The sequence below is a fragment of the Procambarus clarkii genome, chromosome 3 (assembly GCF_040958095.1).
Source record: "Procambarus clarkii isolate CNS0578487 chromosome 3, FALCON_Pclarkii_2.0, whole genome shotgun sequence".
Lineage (NCBI taxonomy): Eukaryota > Metazoa > Arthropoda > Malacostraca > Decapoda > Cambaridae > Procambarus > Procambarus clarkii.
The window spans coordinates 7,444,526-7,470,223 of NC_091152.1; the positions used below are offsets into that span (position 1 = coordinate 7,444,526).

The 25,698-nt window shown below is 40.3% G+C and overlaps 1 protein-coding gene across 1 annotated transcript in view; it reads right to left on the reverse strand.

Moving 5' to 3' along the window:
• The window catches only part of LOC138367388 (protein Star-like), a 107,857-nt gene that overhangs the window by 9,897 nt on the left and 72,262 nt on the right, over window positions 1-25,698 (reverse strand). The window contains exon 5 of the mRNA XM_069329027.1: window positions 9,950-10,103. Within this exon, the coding sequence (XP_069185128.1) occupies window positions 9,950-10,103 (154 nt within the window). The remainder of the gene's footprint in view (window positions 1-9,949; window positions 10,104-25,698) is intronic.

Genomic DNA, 25,698 nt, shown 5'->3' on the forward strand with positions numbered 1-25,698 from the left:
GCTGTAAACAACCGATGCTCGAAAGGCTGGATCCAAGAGTCAATGCTCGATCTTGCAGACACAACTAGGTGAGTACACACACACACACACACACACACACACACACACACACACACACACACACACACACACACACACACACACACACACACACACACACACACACACACACACACGCACACGCACACGCACACGCACACACACACACACACACACACACACACACACACACACACACACACACACACACACGCACACACACACACACACACACACACACACACACACACACACACACACAGAAACAGAGCTCAGGGAAAAGACGGCCCAAGATACGATGGACTACACGCTAAAATGCAAGGACGCAGCAAACAAGTTTGTCCCAGCCCAAAAGGAAAACAGTGAAATGAAGATGAGAAACCCATGGTTTAATCAGAGATGTAGGCTAGCTAAGCAGCAAAGTAAAAGGGCATGGAGAAACTATAGGAATAACAGGACACTGGGGAGCAGAGAAAGATACCAGAATGCCAGGAATGAATTTGTCAGGATGGGAAGAGAGGCAGAAAGACAATACGAAAATGACATCGCAAGCAAGGCAAAGACTCAGCCTTAATTGCTGCATAGCCACATCAGGAGAAAAACAACAGTAAAGGAACAGGTTATGAAATTAAGGATAAGGGCAGAAGGATTCACTACAAACGACAAGGAAGTGTGTGAGGAACTGAATAAGAAATTCCAAGAGGTCTTCACCTTAGAGCAAGGAGAAATCCCAGAGATAAGAGAGGGAATAGCTAACCAGGAACCACTGGAAGAGTTTGAGATTACCAGCGGGGAAGTAAGGAAGTGTTTACTAGAGTTGGATGTGACAAAGGCTACAGGCCCAGATGTAATCTCGCCTCGGATACTAAAGGAAGGAGCAGAAGAACTGTGCCTCCCACTCTCCATAGTGTATAACAAATCACTGGCAACAGGGGAACTGCCAGAAATTTGGAAAGCAGCTAACGTAGTCCCGATATACAAGAAAGGGGACAGACAGGAGGCACTGAATTACAGGCCAGTGTCCCTAACTTGCATACCATGCAAGGTGATGGAGAAGATTGTGCGAAGAAAGCTAGTGGAGCACCTGGAGCGAAAGAACTTTGTAACACAGCATCAACATGGATTCAGGGATGGCAGGTCCTGCCTCACAGGGTTACTTGAATTCTACGACCAGGCAACAAAAATAAGGCAAGAAAGAGAAGGGTGGGCAGACTGCATATTTTTGGATTGTCAGAAAGCCTTTGATACAGTGCCACACAAGAGGCTAGTGAAAAAGATGGAGATGCAGGCTGGAGTGAAAGGGAAGGTACTCCGTTGGATACAGGAGTACCTAAGCAACAGGAGACAACAAGTCAGTGTGAGGGGTGAGGTCTCAGATTGGCGAGACGTTACGAGAGGAGTACCGCAATGGTCAGTCCTTGGACCTATACTGTTTCTGAATATGTAAATGATCTCCCAGAGGGTATAGAATCGTTTCTCTCAATGTTTGCCGATGATGCAAAAATTATGAGGAGGATTGAAACTGAGGACGATAGTAGGAGGCTACAAAATGACCTAGAAAGACCGAGTGAATGGTCCAACAAATGGCTGTTGAAGTTCAACCCGAGCAAATGCAAAGTAATGAAACTAGGCAGTGGAAATAGGAGGCCAGACACAGGATACAGAATAGGAGGTGAAGTACTTAATGAAACGAACAGAGAGAAAGATCTAGGAGTTGATATCACATCAAACCTGTCTCCTGAAGCCCACATAAAAAGAATAACGTCTGTGGCATATGCGAGGCTGGCTAACATCAGAACAGCGTTCAGGAACCTGTGTAAGGAATCATTCAGAATCTTGTAGACCACATATGTAAGACCAATCCTGGAGTATGCGGCCCCAGCATGGAGCCCGTACTTTGTCAAGCACAAGACGAAACTGGAAAAAGTCCAAAGGTATGCCACTAGACTAGTCCCAGAACTAAGAGGCATGAGTTACGAGGAAAGGCTGCGGAAAATGCACCTTACGACACTGGAAGACAGAAGAGTAAGGGGAGACATGATCACAACATACAAAATCCTCAGAGGAATCGACCGGGTAAACAAGGATAAACTATTCAACACTGGTGGGACGCGAACAAGGGGACACAGGTGGAAACTGAGTACCCACATGAGCCACAGAGACGTTAGAAGAAACTTTTTCAGTGTCAGAGTAGTTAACGGATGGAATGCATTAGGCAGTGATGTGGTGGAGGCTGACTCCATAGACAGTTTTAAATGTAGATATGATAGAGCCCAGTAGGCTCAGGAATCTATACACCAGTTGACTGACAGTTGAGAGGCGGGACCAAAGAGCCAAAGCTCAACCCCCGCAAGCACAAATAGGTGAGTACAAATAGGTGAGTACACACACACACACACACACACACACACACACACACACACACACACACACACACACACACACACACACACACACACACACACACACACACACACACACCTGCTTCACAGGTCACTTCCTCACCAAATCAGCCCTCCCTACCCCTGCTTATCTCCCCCAACACCTTCCCTGACCCCTCTGACCCCACTGCATTCAAACCCATCTGCTTCATCCAACACTCCAAGGACTCCCTCATCCCCTCAACCCCCAAAACCCGCCTGGCCCTCATCCCCTCAACCCCCAAAACCCACCCAGCCCTCATCCCCTCAACCCCTAAAACCCGCCCTGCCCTCACCCCTCCTCATCCTCTCTCCTTCCATGTGACCCCCCACCCTTACGAGGGTGGCACATGGACTGCCCGTGGGGGACGGGGGGACCCCCTTCCTCTTCCTCCATTTCCCTTTTCCCCCTTCTGCCCCAATGTCACACCTACCTCTGAATTCCCCCTGACTAATACAACCTCCCTCCCATTCTCACTATCCATGATCCATCTACCCCTCTTCCCCCCCACCCCTCTCTGTCCTTCTCCCCCCCAACCTCTCAAACTCTATCTGACTCCCAACCTTACGCTACCTCTCGACCCTTCTATGCCTATCAGACCCTCCCTAATCTTTAGACCCAGTATGCCTTTCCTACTCCAGACCTACCTACCCAGACCTTCCTACTTACCTTCCTAGATGCCAAGCCCCCATTCGCCCCCCAAGCAGCCCTCCCGACCCCTTTCACCCCCCAGATCCCCCCAGACACCTCCCAGATCCCCCAGCCCCCATTCACCCCCCAGTCCCTATTCACCCCCAGACAATTCCCCAGATCCCCCCAGACCCCCAGAGAAAGGGCGAACTCTGGTACAAGAGTTTCCATGAAGAATCTCAAGGTTTTGTACACCAATGCTGATGAGGTATCTAATAAAGCAGAAGTGATAAAAGAAAGAGTGAGTGAGGGAGATTCTGACATAGTTGCAATAGTGGAAACTAAAATAAATGACATGATTTAAGATGCAATCTTTCCAGAGGGCTACCAGGTGATAAGAAAAGAAAGGACACATAGACAGGGAGGGGGAGTAGCACTCCTAATAAAGCGGAAATGGAAGTTTGAAGACCTGGGAAATCGGGTTTCCAATGAGAGCACAAGCTTCATACATGGAACTCTGACAGCAGATGGGAGGAAGATTGTGAGCTTGGTAATCTACAATCCCCCCTCCAAACAGTAGAAGACCCAGGCAGGAGTATGAAGACAACAACAAGGCATGCATAAATTAACTGCAGAAGGCAGCAACACTCGCCCACAGAATGAGAGAGAAACTGCTGGTCATGGAAGACCTAAATCATGGAGAGATGAATTGGAAATCAAGGATCCCCAAGGAGGGGACGAAACGTGGGGAGCAAAGTTAGTGGATGTTATAGACAGGAATTTCCTAAGACAGCATGTGAAGGAAGACACAAGGGGAAAGAGGAGGAGATGTACCGAGCCTATTAGACCTGATTTTCACCCAGAACATAAGAACATAAGAACAAAGGTAACTGCAGAAGGCCTATTGGCCCATACGAGGCAGCTCCTATTCTATAACCACCCAATCCCACTCATATACTTGTCCAACCCGTGCTTGAAACAATCGAGGGACCCCACCTCCACAATGTTACGCGGCAATTGGTTCCACAAATCAACAACCCTGTTACTGAACCAGTATTTACCCAAGTCTTTCCCAAATCTAAACTTATCCAATTTATATCCATTGTTTCGTGTTCTGTCCTGTGTTGATACTTTTAATACCCTATTAATATCCCCCCGGTTATGTCCATTCATCCACTTGTAAACCTCTATCATGTCACCCCTAACTCTTCGCCTTTCCAGTGAATGCAACTTAAGCTTTGTTAATCTTTCTTCATATGAAAGATTTCTAATTTGGGGAATTAACTTAGTCATCCTACGCTGGACACGTTCAAGTGAATTTATATCCATTCTATAATATGGCGACCAAAACTGAACTGCATAATCTAAATGGGGCCTAACTAGAGCAAGATATAGCTTGAGAACCACACCAGGTGTCTTGTTACTAACGCTGCGATTAATAAATCCAAGTGTCCGATTTGCCTTATTACGAACATTTATGCATTGATCCTTTTGTTTTAAATTCTTACTAATCATAACTCCCAGATCCCTTTCGCAATCCGACTTCGCAATCACAACACCATCTAGCTCGTATCTTGTAACTCTATCATCATTACCTAACCTCAGAACTTTACATTTATCAGCATTAAACTGCATCTGCCAATCCTTTGACCATTTCAAAACCCAAAGAACGTAGAAGACATCGAGAATTTGGAGCATGAAATACCTCTAGGGACCAGCGACCATTGTGTCCTAGTCTTTGACTACATGATGGAATTCAAACTTGTGACCATGGGACAAGAGGTCTGGGAAAGGAGAGTTGACTACAAGAAAGGGGATTATAAGAGGATAAGGAACTATCTGGGAGAGGTGCAGTGAGAGGAAGAAATTAGAGGAAAAACAGTCCAAGATATGATGGACCTAGTCATACAGAAATGCCAGGAGGCCGAAGAGATTTATACCAATAGTAAAGGGAAAAAATAAAAGGGAATATAATAACCCATGGTTTAATAGACAATGTCAGGAAGCAAAAATTGCCAGCAGGCGGGAGTGGAGGAAGTTTAGAAGACAAAGGACAGAGGACAATAGGATCAGATGCAACAAAGGTAGGAACGTTTACAGTAACATAAGAACTATGAGAACGATATTGCGATCAAAGCGAAAAAGCAACCTAATTTACTTCTACTTACTCTGTTGTTTATAATATATATATATATGATTTAGATTCAGGTTTGAGTAGCAACATTTGCAAATTTGCTGATGATACGAAAATCGGTAGGGAAATTAATTCGAAGGAGGACTCACTATCACTTCAAGTTGATCTAGATAGGGTTTTGAAATGGTCAAAGGATTGGCAAATGCAGTTTAATGCTGATAAATGTAAAGTTCTGAGGCTAGGTAATGATGATAGAGTTACAAGATACGAGCTAGATGGTGTTGAGATTGCGAAGTCGGATTGCGAAAGGGATCTGGGAGTTATGATTAGTAAGAATTTAAAACAAAAGGATCAATGCATGAATGTTCGTAATAAAGCAAATAGGACACTGGGATTTATTAATCGAAGCGTTAGTAACAAGACACCTGGTGTGGTTCTTAAGCTATATCTTGCTCTGGTTAGGCCCCATTTAGATTATGCAGTTCAGTTTTGGTCGCCGTATTATAGAATGGATATAAATTCACTTGAACGTGTCCAACGTAGGATGACTAAGTTAATTCCCCAAATTAGAAATCTTTCATATGAAGAAAGATTAACAAAGCTTAAGTTGCATTCACTGGAAAGGCGAAGAGTTAGGGGTGACATGATAAAGGTTTACAAGTGGGTGAATGGACATAACAAAGGGGATATTAATAGGGTATTAAAAATATCAACACAAGACAGAACACGAAACAATGGGTATAAATTGGATAAGTTTAGATTTAGGAAAGACTTGGGTAAATACTGGTTCAGTAACAGGGTTGTTGATTTGTGGAACCAATTGCCGCGTAACGTGGTGGAGGTGAGGTCCCTCGATTGTTTCAAGCGCGGGTTGGACAAGTATATGAGTGGGATTGGGTGGTTATAGATAGGAGCTGCCTCGTATGGGCCAATAGGCCTTCTGCAGTTACCTTTGTTCTTATGTTCTTATGTTCTTATGTACTTCACAACTATATAAGAAGAAAAATGTCGGTGAACGACCAAGTGACACGACTAAGGAAAACAGAGGAGGCATATACTGGAAGTGACAAGGAAATCTATGAGGCACTGAATGCCAGTTACCATGGAGTGTTCACTACCGAGCCTGAGCAGCTCCCATTGTTAGAAGGGATTACCCTAGATGAAAGACTATCAGATATAGAAGTGACAGCAGGGGAGCTAATGAAACAGTTGACAACACTGGCTGCAACTAAAGCAGTTGAACGAGACAAAGTATCACCGAGGATACTAAAAGAGGCAGCACAGGCTCTCAGCATGCCTCTGGCAATGATTTTTAATGAGTCACTTATGTCGGGAGAATTGTCCAGTTACTGGAAGAAGGTAAATGTCGTACCAATTTTCAAGAAAGGAGATAGGGAAGAGGCACTTAACTGTAAACCTGTATCACTGATAAGCATCCCCTGTAAAATACTGGAAAGAATAATTAGGCTACGACTGGTTGCACACCTGGAGAACGTTAGGTTTGTGAACAAACATCAACATGGGTTCTGGAAAAGGAAATTGTGCCTAACAAACCTTTTGGAATTCTGTGATAAAATAACGAGGATAAGAAGGGACAGAGAAGGTTGGGCAGACTGCATATTTCTGGACTGCAAAATAGGCTTTGATACAGTACCGCACATGAGACTGCTGTTTAAATTCGAGAGGCAGGCGGGGGTGGGAGGAAAGGTCCTAGCATGGATAAGGAACTACCTAACAGGAATGAGCCAAAGAGTTACGGTAAAGGGCGAGAAGTCGGACTGGCGAATATAACGAGTGGAGTACCACAAGGATCGGTGCTGGGACCAATTCTATTTCTAGTATAGTCTAGGGAGCCGGTCGGTCGAGCGGACAGCACGCCGTCACACAGGACTTGTGATCCTGTGGTCCTGGGTTCGATCCCAGGCGCCGGCGAGCAACAATGGGCAGAGTTTCTTTCACCCTATGTCCCTGTTACCTAGCAGTAAAATAGGTACCTGGGTGTTAGTCAGCTGTCACGGGCTGCTTCCTGGAGGTGGAGGCCTAGTTGAGGACCGGGCCGCGGGGACACTAAAAAGCCCCGAAGTCATCTCAAGATAGTATATGTTAACGACATGTTTACAGGAGTAGAGTCCTACATGTCGATGTTCGTGGATGACACAAAGTTGATGAGAAGAGTTGTGACAGATGAGGATTGCAGGATCCTCCACGAGGACCTGAACAGGTTGCAGAGATGGTCAGAGAAGTGGTTACTGGAGTTCAACACGAGCGAATGTAAAGTTATAGAAATGGGACTAGGTCATAGGAGACCAAAGAGACAGTACACAATGAATGGGAACTGCCTAACTGTGACGACGCGAGAAAGACACCAGGGCGTGGACGTAACAGCTGATCTATCTCCTGAAGCACATATAAATAGGATAACGACAGCAGAGTACTCTACACTGGCAAAAGTTAAAACTTCATTCAGAAACCTAAGTAAGGAGTCATTTAGGGCGCTTTACACTGCCTGTGTGAGGCCAGTCTTAGAATATGCCGCCTCATCAAGAAGTCCTCATCTGAAGAAGCATATAAGGAAACAGGAAAAGGTTCAGAGGTTTGCAATGAGACTCGTCCCAGAGGTACGAGAGATGGGGTATGAGGAGTGCCTGAGGGAACTGTGCCTTACGACACTAGAAAGAAGAAGGGAGAGAGGGGGACATGATAGGAACTTATAAAATACTCAGGGTGATTGACAGAGTGGACATAGACGAAATGTTCACACGGAATAGTAACAGAATGAGTGGACATAGGTGGAAGCTGGAAACTCAGATGAGTCACAGGGATGTTAGGAAGTTTTCTTTTAGTGTGAGATTAGAGGGAAAATGGAATGCACTTAAGGAACAGGTTGTGGAAGCAAATACTATTCATAATTTTAAAACCAGGTATGATAGGGAAATAGGACTATAGTTAATGCTGTAAAAACCGATGCACGAAAGGTGGGATCCAAGAGTCAATGCTCGATCCTGCAGACACAAATAGGTGAGTACAAATAGGTGAGTACACACACACAAACTTCTGAAGCCAGTATGTCAGGGAACCCAGAAGAATGAGAGGAAACGATGAACCAGCGAAACTTGACCTTGTCTTCACTTTGAACGACTCCGACATAAGGGATATCGGTTTCGAGGCCCCGGTACTACTGAGCGACGACAGTGTACTGACGTTTGAGTATCTGGTTGAATAAGGGTTAGAGAACTCGAGGAACTTATGTTAACGTGAAGAATAGGAGTAAGTTAGAGGAGAAAATAGAGGTGGAACCCCCTTGGGAAGTATTTAAGGTGCATAAAAGGTACTGGAGGAAGTGAAACCTCCGATAAACCGGTTTGAGGAGAACCAGGAAGTGGAAGTAACCATGTTGAACAGGTGTGAAAAATAATGTGGACAGATTGAGTACAAGAGTAGAGTGAAGAATTATCCACATGAACAGAAGTTTAGGAAAGAGGAAGTTGAGTTGTGAGATATCAGAAGTGGTCATATTTCACGAAAAACGTGAAGGAGAAACAGTGAAGAGGAGTGATGGTCGAAAAGTGAGAAGAGATAGTATGTGCGAAGAGATGCTTATTAGCACTCCAGGAGAGGTAGGGCAACAAGTACGACTGAGTCTGGTATCGTACTTGAGGAAACCTTGAGGGAACGAGGAAGAGTTGAATGGCTAGAATTAGAGTTTGTGTAATAGAACGGAAGAATCAGTGGAAAGCAACGTGGAAATAATTACCACAATTTTGTATCTTGGAGAAGTAGCTAAAGGCAAACGACTACACATAACCCTAAACTGAATCCCATCCCATACTGGAATCCTATTAGACGAGAAAGCTGATGAAACTGCTAAATTGATAACCGTCATCTAGTGATCCACAAAATAATCTACCCCAGCCAAGAGGACATAAAAAACACCATCACCAACAAACTTGCACATCTGAAAAAAGAGCATCGACAAATGAGAATAGCAGAAGGTATCTTCAAGCCACCAAGTTAGACTACGTCTAGGTTACAGATGCTGCTGAGAAATTAGTGAACTCAGAGAGTGGGAATGCATCTTTTGCCAAACAATCACAGAAAAGCCACTACTTCACTATATCCTGTTATGTGAAGCATCCAACGATCTTAGAAGAGCTTTAAAAGTCTCTGAATCTTGCAGTAACCACCCTGAAGCCATTAACACTGCCAATCTTCTGGTCATAAAAGGTGTCCATCAGCTGGACACCCTCATAAATACTGTAAAGCAGTATTCTTCCCCACGATAGCAGCCACTTAAAAAGGATTGGCGATTTAATGGCGAGCTCAGCACACGGTATATCCTTACACGACTAAAGATCACACTTACTCCAAAAAATCTATCACTTACGGGCTTAATGCCTGTTCCACCTCTTGGAAGATTTAATTTTCATCAGTCAATCAATCCCCACTCCCTAATACACGACTTGATAATGATCCAGGACGGACTGAAACGTCGTCGTTTCTTCATCTTCTGATGTGCGGTTTGGTCATCATAATTTTACCCGTTATTGTGACTCATCATTTTCAATTACTCTCATACTTTACTTTAATAATTTTAATATAATAGTTTTATTATGATAATCATAATTTATTGTTTATCGCAATATACTTCTAAATACAAAAGTTTTGTGACCAACTAATGCAATATTTGTGTATGTTACAGTTTCATTATGCCTATGTTAACCTCACCTTCAACTCAAATCCTTCAACGTCGAGGGAGAAGAAATCAATTTGTGTCACGTTGAGTGCCAGCAACAAGGAGTAGATTGGGAGAGCCTTGGATGTATATGTGCTTTTAGTGTTATTGCTGATTTGTCCTAGAACTCCTTTTCTTCCAGTCGAACTGTGAAAAATTGAAAATATGGAATGATCACCATCTGAAATAACATTGTCCATGCCAAGTTAAGGAATCGGTAAAATCTTATACACACAAGAATGCTCTTCATGGTACATGCAAAAGCTCCAGTAACACACTCGCATGCACACGTCATTATACAGGCAACAGGCTGTTGTAATATATTCTCACATACAGAACTACTCACCTCATTACTTGGGCCAAAGGCAGTAACAGTGTACCATTGCATATACATCTTAAATAGACATTATTGCTAGTGATAATACACAGTAAGGTACATAATCTCCTAAAATTTTCCAATCAATTAATAACTTAGAGTTGTGAAAGGGAAATTTTATTTCATCTATAGAAACGGGCAACTGAATATTCTATGTTTTGCCATTTGGATATCGTTTTTAAATCAGGAGGAATAATCCATTTATGAAAGCTACAATCAACGGTAATCAAAGTTCACAATACACAATACTACATGTTTAACATATTTAGGTCAACTAGGGCAGCTAGCATACGTTGTTGTCCAGTAAATATATCCCAAGATCAGCAGTACAAGTCAATACACACACATGAGTATCACACTGCACCTCTTTTCTAAATAACAGACAGGCCTCATAAACAATGACCAAATATTCATTAACCCTGCAGCCAAACTCCGTGTTTATATATGAAAACTTCTTTACACATGACTTCAAACAGTTCTCAAACAATGCTCGCCGATCTGTCAAGGTCATTCTCATAGAAGCATTTATCAATTTCAATGTTTGTTCATATTAGGTTTATAAAGTCTGTTGGTAATCATTTTCTATGCAAAACATTTAAAATTCATCTATTTTAACATGCTGTTCATTCAAAATAGGAATTTTCCCAAATATAAATTGACACGGTATATTAGCATACCGTGTATATTAAGGAATTGGTTAGGTTAGGTGTTTAAGCTCAGTTGACGATTATTTGTATTTGAAGGACATGAGTGAAGCATTTATTGCGATGTGGTTCAAACAAATGTTGTCAGCGAAGCTCTTATTAAGTCCCCCAACTACTTAGGCTGGACGGTAGAGTGAAGGCTTGCTTCGTGCAGACGACGTTCAATCCAAGTGGTTGGACACCATTTCTTGCCCTCCATCCCGTCCCAAATCCTTATCCTGACCCCTTCCAAGTGCTATATAGTCGTAATTGCTTAGCGCTTTCCCCTCATAATTCCCCTTCCTTGTTCTGGAAGTGTTCGGAAGTCATCAGTTGGGAGTCGTGTGTAAACAGTTTTTCTTTCATAAATGGGGGTTTGGCAGAAGAATGTAAGGTAATTTGACCTTTGTTAATGAGGACGGGTTGGGTATTTTGACCACTGCACGAGAGATACGATCGATGGAGCAGTGATGAGAGTAACAGCGCTCTTGATAGGGAGACCCGCGACGGCCTAATCCTGAGTTCAAATCCTGAGTTCACTTATAAATATATGTGATATATATATATATATATATATATATATATATATATATATATATATATATATATATATATATATATATATATATATATATATATATATATATTAGTATATTTTGGTAGCAGTCTTTCCTGTAGACATATATTATTAAATATGATCAAAAAACCTCAAAAAACCCAGTATATAGGCAAGACAACAACATCTCTTTCCAGGCGTTTAACGATGCATAAGCAACAGGGCTCCATTAAGGAACATATAATCTCCTCCCACAAACAAACCATCACCAGAGAAATCTTAGCAAACAACACAGAAATCATCGATAGATACAGCGATAGCAGACGGCTTGACGTCTGCGAGGCACTACATATCAAGAAGTCAACACCATCAATCAACAGCCAATTAATGCACAGCTATATTCTACCCACTTCAAGGCTCCGCTCCAATATAGAAGCATCAAGAAATATGGACCAATAGGCTTTCTACAATTACTTCCATTCCATACCCATTGTTTCGTGTTCTGTCTTGTGGGTGAATTTAATACGCATTCAATACCCATTGTTGAAAGTTTGTTTTCACCTCATCCACCTCACCCAAATGTAGATATAAACTCGAAAATGTGTAAGCTCTATTCAGTTTCAGTTGTGTGTTTGTAAACTAAAGTCTTTGAAAATGTAATAAGTTTTATGAAACGCGCTCAAGTGTCGCGTCAGACTAGAAATAAAAATGAATTTTGGAGAATTGATCTTTGAATTACCATCAACAGTGAAAAGAAATGTAAGAGAGATAGAGAAAATTCGTGTTAGAATTATTAATCTTACTTTTTCGGTCATATTCAATAATATATGTCAACAGGAAAGACTGCAACCAAAATATACTAATATATATATATATATATATATATATATATATATATATATATATATATATATATATATATATATATATATATATATATATATATGTCGTACCTAGTAGCCAGAAGGCACTTCTCAGCCTACTATGCAAGGCCCAATTTGCCTAATAAGCCAAGTTTTCATGAATTAATTGCTTTTCGACTACCTAACCTACCTAACCTAATCTAACCTAACTTTTTCGGCTACCTAACCTAACCTAACCTAACCTATAAAGAAAGGTTAGGTTAGGTAGGGTTGGTTAGGTTTGGTCATATATCTACGTTAATTTTAACTCCAATAAAATAAAATTGACCTCATACGTAATGAAATGAGTAGCTTTATCATTTCATAAGAAAAAAATTTGAAAAAATATATTAATTCAGGAAAACTTGGCTTATTAGGCAAATCGGGCCTTGCATAGTAGGCTGAGAAGTGCGTTCTGGCTACTAGGTACGACATATATATATATATATATATATATATATATATATATATATATATATATATATATATATATATATATATATATGTCGTACCTAGTAGCCAGAACGCACTTCTCAGCCTACTATGCGAGGCCCGATTTGCCTAATAAGCCAAGTTTTCATGAATTAATGTTTTTTCGACTACCTAACCTACCTAACCTAACCTAACCTACCTTTTTCGGCTACCTAACCTAACCTAACCATTAAAGATAGGTTAGGTTAGGTTAGGTAGGGTTGGTTAGGTTCGGTCATATATCTACGTTAATTTTAACTCAAATAAAAAAAAATTGACCTCATACATAATGAAATGGGTAGTTTTTTCATTTCATAAGAAAAAAATTAGAGAAAATATATTAATTCAGGAAAACTTGGCTTATTAGGCAAATCGGGCCTTGCATAGTAGGCTGAGAAGTGAGTTCTGGCTACTAGGTACGACATATATATATATATATATATATATATATATATATATATATATATATATATATATATATATATATATATATATATATATGTCGTACCTAGTAGCCAGAACTCACTTCTCAGCCTACTATTCAAGGCCCGATTTGCCTAATAAGCCAAGTTTACCTGAATTAATATATTTACTATAATTTTTTTCTTATGAAATGATAAAGCAACCCATTTCATTATGTATGAGGTCAATTTTTTTTTATTGGAGTTAAAGTTAACGTAGATATATGACCGAACCTAACCAACCCTACCTAACCTAACCTAACCTATATTTATAGGTAAGGTTAGGTTAGGTAGCCAAAAAAAGCTAGGTTAGGTTAGGTTAGGTAGGTTAGGTAGACGAAAAAACATTAATTCATGAAAACTTGGCTTATTAGGCAAATTGGGCCTTGAATAGTAGGCTGAGAAGTGCGTTCTGGCTATTAGGTACGACATATATATATATATATATATATATATATATATATATATATATATATATATATATATATGTCGTACCTAGTAGCCAGAACGTCGTACTCGGCCTACTATGCAAGGCCTGATTTGCCTAATAAGCCAAGTTTTCCTTAATTAATATATTTTCTCTAATTTTTTTCTTATGAATTGATAAAGCTACCTATTTCATTATGTATGAGGTCAATTTTTTTTTATTGGAGTTAAAATTAACGTAGATATATGACCGAACCTAACCAACCCTACCTAACCTAACCTAACCTATCTTTATAGGTTAGGTTAGGTTAGGTAGCCGAAAAAGTTAGGTTAGGTTAGGTAGGTTAGATAGTCGAAAAACAATTAATTCATGAAAACTTGGCTTATTAGGCAAATTGGGCCTTGCATAGTAGGCTGAGAAGTGCGTTCTGGCTACTAGGTACGACATATATATATATATATATATATATATATATATATATATATATATATATATATATATATATATATATATATATATATGTCGTACCTAGTAGCCAGAACGCACTTCTCAGCCTACTATGCAAGGCCCGATTTGCCTAATAAGCCAAGTTTTCATGAAATAATGTTTTTTCGACTACCTAACCTACCTAACCTAACTTTTTCGGCTACCTAACCTAACCTAATCTATAAAGATAGGTTAGGTTAGGTTAGGTTAGGTAGGGTTGGTTAGGTTTGGTCATATAGCTACGTTAATTTTAACTCCAATAAAAAAAACATATCTCATACATAATGAAATGGATAGCTTTATCATTTCATAAGAAAAAAATTAGAGAAAATATATTATTTCAGGAAAACTTGGCTTATTAGGCAAATCGGGCCTTGCATAGTATATATATATATATATATATATATATATATATATATATATATATATATATATATATATATATATATATATATACATATATATATATATATATATATATATATATATATACATATATATATATATATATATATATATATATATATATATATATATATATATATATATATATATATATATATATATATATTAGTATATTTTGGTAGCAGTCTTTCCTGTAGACATATATTATTAAATATGATCAAAAAACCTCAAAAAACCCAGTATATAGGCAAGACAACAACATCTCTTTCCAGGCGTTTAACGATGCATAAGCAACAGGGCTCCATTAAGGAACATATAATCTCCTCCCACAAACAAACCATCACCAGAGAAATCTTAGCAAACAACACAGAAATCATCGATAGATACAGCGATAGCAGACGGCTTGACGTCTGCGAGGCACTACATATCAAGAAGTCAACACCATCAATCAACAGCCAATTAATGCACAACTATATTCTACCCACTTCAAGGCTCCGCTCCAATATAGAAGCATCAAGAAATATGGACCAATAGGCTTTCTACAATTACTTCCATTCCATACCCATTGTTTCGTGTTCTGTCTTGTGGGTGAATTTAATACGCATTCAATACCCATTGTTGAAAGTTTGTTTTCACCTCATCCACCTCACCCAAATGTAGATATAAACTCGAAAATGTGTAAGCTCTATTCAGTTTCAGTTGTGTGTTTGTAAACTAAAGTCTTTGAAAATGTAATAAGTTTTATGAAACGCGCTCAAGTGTCGCGTCAGACTAGAAATAAAAATGAATTTTGGAGAATTGATCTTTGAATTACCATCAACAGTGAAACGAAATGTAAGAGAGATAGAGAAAATTCGTGTTAGAATTATTAATCTTACTTTTTCGGTCATATTCAACAATATATGTCAACAGGAAAGACTGCAACCAAAATATACTAATATATATATATATATATATATATATATATATATATATATATATATATATATATATATATATATATATATATATATATATATATATATATATATATATATATATATATATATATATATATATATATATATATATATATATATATATATATATATGTCGTACCTAGTAGCCAGAAGGCACTTCTCAGCCTACTATGCAAGGCCCAATTTGCCTAATAAGCCAAGTTTTCATGAATTAATTGCTTTTCGACTACCTAACCTACCTAACCTAATCTAACCTAACTTTTTCGGCTACCTAACCTAACCTAACCTAACCTATAAAGAAAGGTTAGGTTAGGTAGGGTTGGTTAGGTTTGGTCATATATCTACGTTAATTTTAACTCCAATAAAATAAAATTGACCTCATACGTAATGAAATGAGTAGCTTTATCATTTCATAAGAAAAAAATTTGAAAAAATATATTAATTCAGGAAAACTTGGCTTATTAGGCAAATCGGGCCTTGCATAGTAGGCTGAGAAGTGCGTTCTGGCTACTAGGTACGACATATATATATATATATATATATATATATATATATATATATATATATATATATATATATATATATATATATATATATATATATATATATATATGTCGTACCTAGTAGCCAGAACGCACTTCTCAGCCTACTATGCAAGGCCCGATTTGCCTAATAAGCCAAGTTTTCATGAAATAATGTTTTTTCGACTACCTAACCTACCTAACCTAACTTTTTCGGCTACCTAACCTAACCTAATCTATAAAGATAGGTTAGGTTAGGTTAGGTTAGGTAGGGTTGGTTAGGTTTGGTCATATAGCTACGTTAATTTTAACTCCAATAAAAAAAACATATCTCATACATAATGAAATGGATAGCTTTATCATTTCATAAGAAAAAAATTAGAGAAAATATATTATTTCAGGAAAACTTGGCTTAATAGGCAAATCGGGCCTTGCATAGTATATTTATATATATATATATATATATATATATATATATATATATATATATATATATATATATATATATATATATATATATATATATATATATATATATATATATATATATATATATATATATATATATATGCGAACAAGCCTGAATGGTCCCCAGGACAATATGCAACTGAAAACTCACACCCCAGAAGTGACTCGAACCCATACTCCGAGAAGCAACGCACGTGTGCCCCAAAGAATGAGGTGATTTGGTAAAATGCTATGCCCAAGATTACTATCCGAGTGCCGGCGGTGGGGTGGTTCAAATAGCCTCGGCTATCACCTCATTTTGTCCGGTCGTGATGGTCAAGTGGATTAAGGCGTCTTGTACATACCAGTTGCGTTGCTTCTGGGAGTATGGGTTCGAGTCACTTCTGGGGTGTGAGTTTTCAGTTGCATATTGTCCTGGGGACCATTCAGGCTTGTTCGCATTTGTGTTCCTCATGTGTGCCCCAAAGAATGAGGTGTTTTGGTAAAATGCTATGCCCAAGATTACTATCCGAGTGCCGGCGGTGGGGTGGTTCAAATAGCCTCGGCTATCACCTCATTTTGTCCGGTCGTGATGGTCAAGTGGATTAAGGCGTCTTGTACATACCAGTTGCGTTGCTTCTGGGAGTATGGGTTCGAGTCACTTCTGGGGTGTGAGTTTTCAGTTGCATATTGTCCTGGGGACCATTCAGGCTTGTTCGCATTTGTGTTCCTCACGTGTGCCCCAAAGAATGAGGTGATTTGGTAAAATGCTATGCCCAAGATTACTATCCGAGTGCCGGCGGTGGGGTGGTTCAAATAGCCTCGGCTATCACCTCATTTTGTCCGGTCGTGATGGTCAAGTGGATTAAGGCGTCTTGTACATACCAGTTGCGTTGCTTCTGGGAGTATGGGTTCGAGTCACTTCTGGGGTGTGAGTTTTCAGTTGCATATTGTCCTGGCGACCATTCAGGCTTGTTCGCATTTGTGTTCCTCACGTGTGCCCCAAAGAATGAGGTGATTTGGTAAAATGCTATGCCCAAGATTACTATCCGAGTGCCGGCGGTGGGGTGGTTCAAATAGCCTCGGCTATCACCTCATTTTGTCCGGTCGTGATGGTCAAGTGGATTAAGGCGTCTTGTACATACCAGTTGCGTTGCTTCTGGGAATATGGGTTCGAGTCACTTCTGGGGTGTGAGTTTTCAGTTGCATATTGTCCTGGGGACCATTCAGGCTTGTTCGCATTTGTGTTCCTCACGTGTGCCCCAAAGGATGAGGTGATTTGGTAAAATGCTATGCCCAAGATTACTATCCGAGTGCCGGCGGTGGGGTGGTTCAAATAGCCTCGGCTATCACCTCATTTTGTCCGGTCGTGATGGTCAAGTGGATTAAGGCGTCTTGTACATACCAGTTGCGTTGCTTCTGGGAGTATGGGTTCGAGTCACTTCTGGGGTGTGAGTTTTCAGTTATATATATATATATATATATATATATATATATATATATATATATATATATATATATATATATATATATATATATATATATATATATATATATATATATATATATACATATATATATATATATATATATATATATATATATATATATATATATTTATATATATATATATATATATATATATATATATATATATATATATATATATATATATATATATATATATATATATATATGTCGTACCTAGTAGCCAGAATGCACTTCTCAGCCTAATATGCAAGGCCAAATTCGCCTAATAAGCCAAGTTTTCCTGAATTAATATATTTACTTTATTTTTTTTCTTATGAAATGATAAAGCTACCCATTTCATAATGTATGAGGTCAATTTTTTTTTATTGGAGTTAAAATTAACGTAGATATATGACCGAACCTAACCAACCCTACCTAACCTAACCTAACCTATCTTTATAGGTTAGGTTAGGTTACGTAGCCGAGAAAGTTAGGTTAGGTTAGGTAGGTTAGGTAGTCGAAAAATAATTAATTTATGAAAACTTGGCTTATTAGGCAAATCGGGCCTTGCATAGTAGGCTGAGAAGTGCGTTCTGTCTACTAGGTACGACATATATATATATATATATATATATATATATATATATATATATGTCGTACCTAGTAGCCAGAACTCACTTCTCAGCCTACTATGCATGGCCCGATTTGCCTAATAAGCATAGTTTTCATGAATTAATGTTTTTTCGACAACCTAACCTACCTAACCTAACCTAACCTAACGTTTTCGGCTACCTAACCTAACCTAACCTATAAAGATAGGTTAGGTTAGGTTAGGTAGGGTTGGTTAGGTTTGGTCATATATCTACGTTAATTTTAACTCCAATAAAAAAAAATTGACCTCATACATAATGAAATGGGTAGCTTTATCATTTCATAAGAAAAAAATTAGAGAAAATTTATTAATTCAGTAAAACTTGGCTTATTAGGCAAATCGGGCCTCGCATAGTAGGCTGAGAAGTGAGTTCTGGCTACTAGGTACGACATATATATATATATATATATATATATATATATATATATATATATATATATATATACATATATATATATATATATATATATATATATATATATATATATATATATATATATATATATATATATATATATATGTCGTACCTAGTAGCCAGAACGCACTTCTCAGCCTACTATGTAAGGCCCGATTTGCCTAATAAGCCAAGTTTTCCTGAATTAATATATTTTCTCAAATTTTTTTCTTATGAAATGATAAAGCTACCCATTTCATTATGTATGAGGCCAATTTTTTTTTATTGGAGTTAAAATTAACGTAGATATATGACCGAACCTAACCAACCCTACCTAACCTAACCTAACCTATCTTTATGGGTTAGGTTCGGTTAGGTAGCCGAAAAACTTAGGTTAGGTTAGGTTAGGTAGGTTAGGTAGTCGAAAAAACATTAATTCAGGAAAACTTGGCTTATTAGGCAAATCGGGCCTTGAATAGTAGGCTGAGAAGTGCGTTCTGGCTACTAGGTACGACATATATATATATATATATATATATATATATATATATATATATATATATATATATATATATATAATGTCTTACCTAGTAGCCAGAACGCACTTCTCAGCCTACTATGCAAGGCCCGATTTGCCTAATAAGCCAAGTTTTCTTGAATTAATTGTTTGTCGACTACCTAACCTTCCTAACCTAACCTAACCTAACTTTTTCGGCTACCTAACCTAACCACTAGGCATTTCGCCTAGTGATGCATTTCGTAAGGTCTCCACTCACATTCTCAAAGACATATTCTTCCTGACGGACACATGTATAAGTAAGTGGACGGCGTTGCCTTGTGCTGCCCGCTGGGTTTTATGTTCGCAAACTTTTACATGGGTACTATTGAGGAGATAGTTCTGATTGGGTTAGACCTATAATCTGCATTCTACTGCAGATATGTCGACGACATATTTGTTAAAGTCTCAGATACTGAACGACTGTTCAAGTTGAATTAAGCTTTCGAGCAAAACTCAGTTTTAAACTTCACTTATGAGTTGGAGAGTGGGGGTAAGCAGGTAGCAATTCACTATGAGCGTTGAAGTCACCGGAGATGATAGTAGGCATGGTGACTGCTATTTCAAAGATTGTAGAGAGATAGATATCGTGTTCTCTATGGTTCCTGTATACATTGAAGATTGACTGCATTGAGTCCCTCATAGTGAGATTAACTCCCATAATTTCGACGTCCTCACCATAGTTTGGCAGGTCTGTGATTGGCGTGGTCTTGATGTGATTTCTAACTAGTATTGAAATGGCTCTGGTACTACCTTGTGCAATTGGGCAGTGATAACCTCAACACCTCCTCCGAATAGACATAAGTACATTCCTGACTATCTGCATAGTACATAAATACACTTAATTGTGCTTTTACATTTACCTCCCCATATATATTCTCCTCATTTTCTGTTAATACACTCAAAATTTTTAAAATAAAGTTTTCGTGTTCAATTCTGTATGCACAATCTTTATATATAAAACTTAAATATAATGTTTTATATAATGTAGGGATGTCTTTTTCAGTTTTATTAAACAATAGAGATTTTATACAAAATTTGAAAATATCCTGAGTTACTTTATAATTTATTGAAAGACTTCAGTTTCGTTTTATTAGTTTTATGAAATTGTAATATCAATATCGCTATAAGTTAAGTACTAATTGCCATTTATGCCATTTATTTATATGCCATTTACATGCTTGTCTTCCTACACTCCCAAGGTTAGGTTAGGTCGGGGTTTTCTATTCAGCTTTTCAAATAAACTCTATTTTTCACAATATTTTGGTGCGATGCTGGCGATTAAGTGTACTTATGTACTATACCGATAGTCAGGATTATACTTATTACATATAGTATTAAAACGTACTGTCTATTCGGAGGATGGGCTGGATAACCTTGATACGCTGGGATATTGATTGATACTTCTTTTAGTCCTGATAAGTGTTTCTTGAAGTAAAACAAAATCAATGTTGTCCCTGAGAAGCACTGCTCTGAGTGTTTGAGCTTTGTTTTTGACTCCTTGATTGTTCCATTGTATAATCTAGCTTTCATGCAGAAACATAGACATTTATAAGTTTGAGTTTATGTCACTCTACGATTCATCTAACATTGGTAATTGTAGGGAGGTAAGTAATTATCAATAGAAGGCATCAAACCGGGAAGGCTATGTAGCACCATCAAATGTGCGAGATAATCAGAGGGCGCTAAATATCACCAAGGATGCCAATACGAGAACTGAAATGCATAAGGCGAACGATATCAAAAGTATCTGAGTCGCCAAGAATTCTATCGAGGGACAAGCGACCGCGGGGGACGGTCGGAAAACAAGACACATGCTCATCCTGGAAGTCAGGATATTCAACAAGGATATGCACGACCGTAAGAGGGATAATGCAATGTGGACAATAAGGAGCAGGGTGGCGCTCCATTAAGTGACCGTGAGTTAAACAAGTATGGCCAATACATAACCTAGCCAGAGCCGTTTCCCACCGCCGGTTACGGTGGCAGGAGGAAGGCTACTGGGACACCCGACTCTTAAGAGTACGCAGTTTGTTACCGATAACAGAAGACGAACAACTCTGCCAGCGGGCAAGGATGGAGGCATGAATAACTGGGTAAAAGTCGGAATAAGGAATACTTTTACGAGAGATGGGACAAGCGCGGATAGCTTCCTTAGCGGCAGCATCCGCACGCTCATTTAAAGAGACATCAACATGGCTGGGAACCCAGCAAAACGCAATTGACTTAAATTTACTTGAGATAAGAAACAGCCAATGTTGAATCTCGACAACCACTGGGTGGACCGGATTAAAGGACCCTAACGCCATGAGCGCACTACGAGAGTCAACTAGCACCACAAAGGAGGATTGGCACCGGGAAAGCAGGAGACAAAGAGCATAGAGAATAACGTAAAGTTCTGCTGTGAAGATGCTAGCCTCTGGAGGAAGGCGACACATATAAGTGTGGTCAGGAAAAACAACAGAGTAGCCCACACCGTCAGCAGAATTAGACCCATCGGTGAAGATGGGAACGGAGTGGGAGTGAGAAGAAAAGTGCTCAAGAAAGAGGCGTTTCAGAACTGTAGGAGGGGTAAAAGCTTTAGTGATGCGGGTCTGAGAAGTACAAAATTTGGGAAGGGGGACCCTCCACGGGGGCAAGGATGGAACAATACGAGGAGAAACATTGGTAATATGAGCTGAAAGAGAATCCTGTAAGCAAAACAAATGGACAAAAAGAGGAAGGAGGTGAAGAGAAACAGGAATTACAGGAGGGGTAAAAGTCAAAGGACGATAGAGACGAGAGTGAGGATGTTGTAAGGATCGCGCAAGATAGTGAAGACTATAACGAGCACGGCGATCCTGGAGACAGAAAGCCAGTGTCAGTGTACAAGCTGAGGGTAGGAGTTGAACGAAAAGCACCAGAGCTGAGGCGCAACCCAGTATGGTGCAAAGGATCAAGACGGCGAAGAGTAGAAGGAGAAGCAGGAGAGTATAGGCAGGGCAACCATAATCGAGTTTAGACAGGATGAGAGAGGAATGCAAATAGAGGAGTGTGCGCCTATCCGCTTCCCAAGAAGTATGGGACAAAACCTTAAGTAGGTTAAGGGCCTTAGAGCATTCAACACAGAGGTAAGAGACATGGGGCGACCAAGACAAACGAGTGTCAAAGAATAACTCCAAAAGCTTCGCGGAATCTTTGTACTCAAGGGGATGACCATAAAGTGACAAAGAGGGACGAAGAACGACCCGCTTCCGAGTAAAAGTCATGGCACAAGTCTTAGTACTAGAGAACTTGAAGCCATGATTGGTGGCCCAAGATGACACGGCATCAATCGCAAGTTGAAGCCGCCGTTGACGAAGAGGCGAATCATCACCCCGACAGCAAAGAGTAAGATCGTCAACATGAAGAGCAGAGAAGATGCCAGAAGGAAGGGAGGAAAGAAGACCATTGAGGGCAACCAGAAAAAGAGTAGTACTCAGAACACTACCTTGAGGCACACCTTCATACTGCTGAAAAGAGGCCGAGAGAGTGGGAACCAAGCCTGACCCGAAACGTACGACGAGAGAGAAAGCTTTGAAGGAGGAGAGGGAGATTACCACGAAGGCCAAAAGAACGAAGTTGGAACAGAATATGGTATCTCCAAGTCGTGTCATAAGCCTTTTCTAGGTCAAAAAGGACAGAAACAACGGAGGTCTTCGCAGCAAAAGCACTACGAATATAAGCTCCAAGTTCACCAGGACATCAGTCTTGCTGCGGCACTTGCGAAAACCAAATTGAGAAATAGAGAGGTGGCGATGGTGTTCCAAGAACCACATCAGACGGACATTTACCATACGCTCAAAGAGCTTGCAAATACAACTCGTGAGAGCAATAGGGCGGAAGTCCTTAGGGAACGTACCGAGAGACCCTGGTTTCCGAATAGGGAGTACAATGGCATCGAGCCAGTCCTCAGAGACAGACGACGACTCCCAGAACTGGTTATACAGACTCAATAAATACTGAGACGTGCACGGAGGGAGATCGCGAAGCATCTCATAATGAACGTCATCTGAGCCCGCCGCCGTAGATCCACAGAGAGCCAGGGCAGACTGAAGTTCAGAAAGAGAGAAAGGATCGTTATAGGGAAGGCAGAGATGAGTGCGGAAATCTAAAGGACAAGATTCAAGAACAGGCTTACGAAGAAGGAAGGATTGAGGAAGATGAGAACCAGAGCTAACAGAAGAAAAGTGGGAACCTAGTTCGGTCGCGACCTGCACTGGATCCGCCACAAGAGTACCACGGAGGTGGAGAACCGGCGAGACATCCGGAACGAACTTGCCCGCACTCTTGCGGATCTTCTTCCAGATCTGCGGCAGAGGAGTATCGGACGTAATGGTGGAAACATAAGATTTCCAACTCTCACGTTTAGCTGTACGGATGGTCCTACGGGCCACCGCACTTGCCTTCCGAAACAGAATAAAAGAATCAGCCGTCTGCCGGCGGCGGTGTTTCTTCCAGGCTGCACGCTTACAGCGGACAGCCCGAGCTCAGTCCGCATTCCACCAAGGAACGCACTTCTGTGTGCCCCGGGAGGAAGAGCGAGGAATAGAGTGGAGGGCAGCATTGAAGACAGTGTCATAAAAAAGAAGGAGGGCGCGAGGAAGAGGCAGAGAGGAGAGGTCAGAAAAAGTAGCACGGAGGGTGAATAGGCACCAGTCAGCCTTGGCAAACTGCCACCTAGGGAAGGAGAGGGGAGAGTGGAAAGAGAAAAAGGAAACGAGGATAGGGAAATGATCACTGTTATGGAGGTCATCAAGAACCTGCCACGTGAAATCTAAGTAAAGGGACAACGAGCAGAGAGAAAGATCAAGACAGGATAGGGTGCGAGTTCGAGAGTCCACATGAGTGGGCTCACCAGAATTCAGAAGAGATAGAGAAGAAGCGAGGACGAACGGTTCGAGAAGACGGCCTCGGGTGTTTGTCAGAACATCACCCCAGAGGGAATGTCGACAGTTGAAATCACCCAAAAGGAGCACCGGTTCTGGCAAGGAGTCCAGGAGGTGCTTAAGATCAGGAAGGGAAAGCAGGACATTTGGGGGGAGATTAATGGAACAGACTGTATACCATTTACCCACAAAAACACGGGCAGCAGAACAATGGATAGGTGACGGAAGAAGTAGGGGAACGAAGGGAATATCAGATCGAATTAAGAGAGCAGTAGAATTACGGGCCCCAGCAAGAGCTGGGGGGGGGGGGGGAGAAAGAAAGGAATAATTACGAAAGTGACCAGAACGAACACCAAGCATGGGTTCCTGGAGACAAACACAAAGCGGTGAAAACTGTGTAATTAGAAGTTGGAGTTCATGGAAATTAGCATAAAATCCACGAATATTCCACTGAAGAATAGACATTACCAAAGAGAAAGGACAGTAACAGAGAACAAAAAAGAAATAAAGGTATAGAAGAACACTGTTTATTAAAGAATCTCTGGATCAGGGTCAGGATCAGGTGCAGGGTCGGCAAAATCAGGGTTAGGGGGCATGGGGTAAACTTAGTAAGGATAGAGGGAAGGGAGCAAGAGAACAGATCAGAGGCGGACTGACGGGGTCCGGAGGGGGAGGAGACAACTGAGAGGGGCAGGCAAGGACAGCTGGAGGAGGGGGGGGCAGAAGGCAGGGAGTGCGCCTCAGCAAGGGAAGCAACCGAGAGGGAATCAGGGGCGAAAGAAACCTCCATATCTGGGACAGGGGGTTCGACCACTGAAATGGGAGGGAATGTAGTGACAGAGTCAGAGGGAGGGGGTGAGGAAGAGAGCGAAGCCTTCTTACATGATGGAGAGGAAGAAAGAGAGGAGCCAGGCATACGTTTCTGACTCGAAGAGACAGGCGTTCCAGTAACAACGTACCGCGCGACAGACTCAATGGTCTCAGCAAGAGAAGACGAGCGGGAGCAAATAACACGAATATTGCTGGGAGGATGATGGATATCAGTCTGGACAGACAGGTGGCGTGGAGG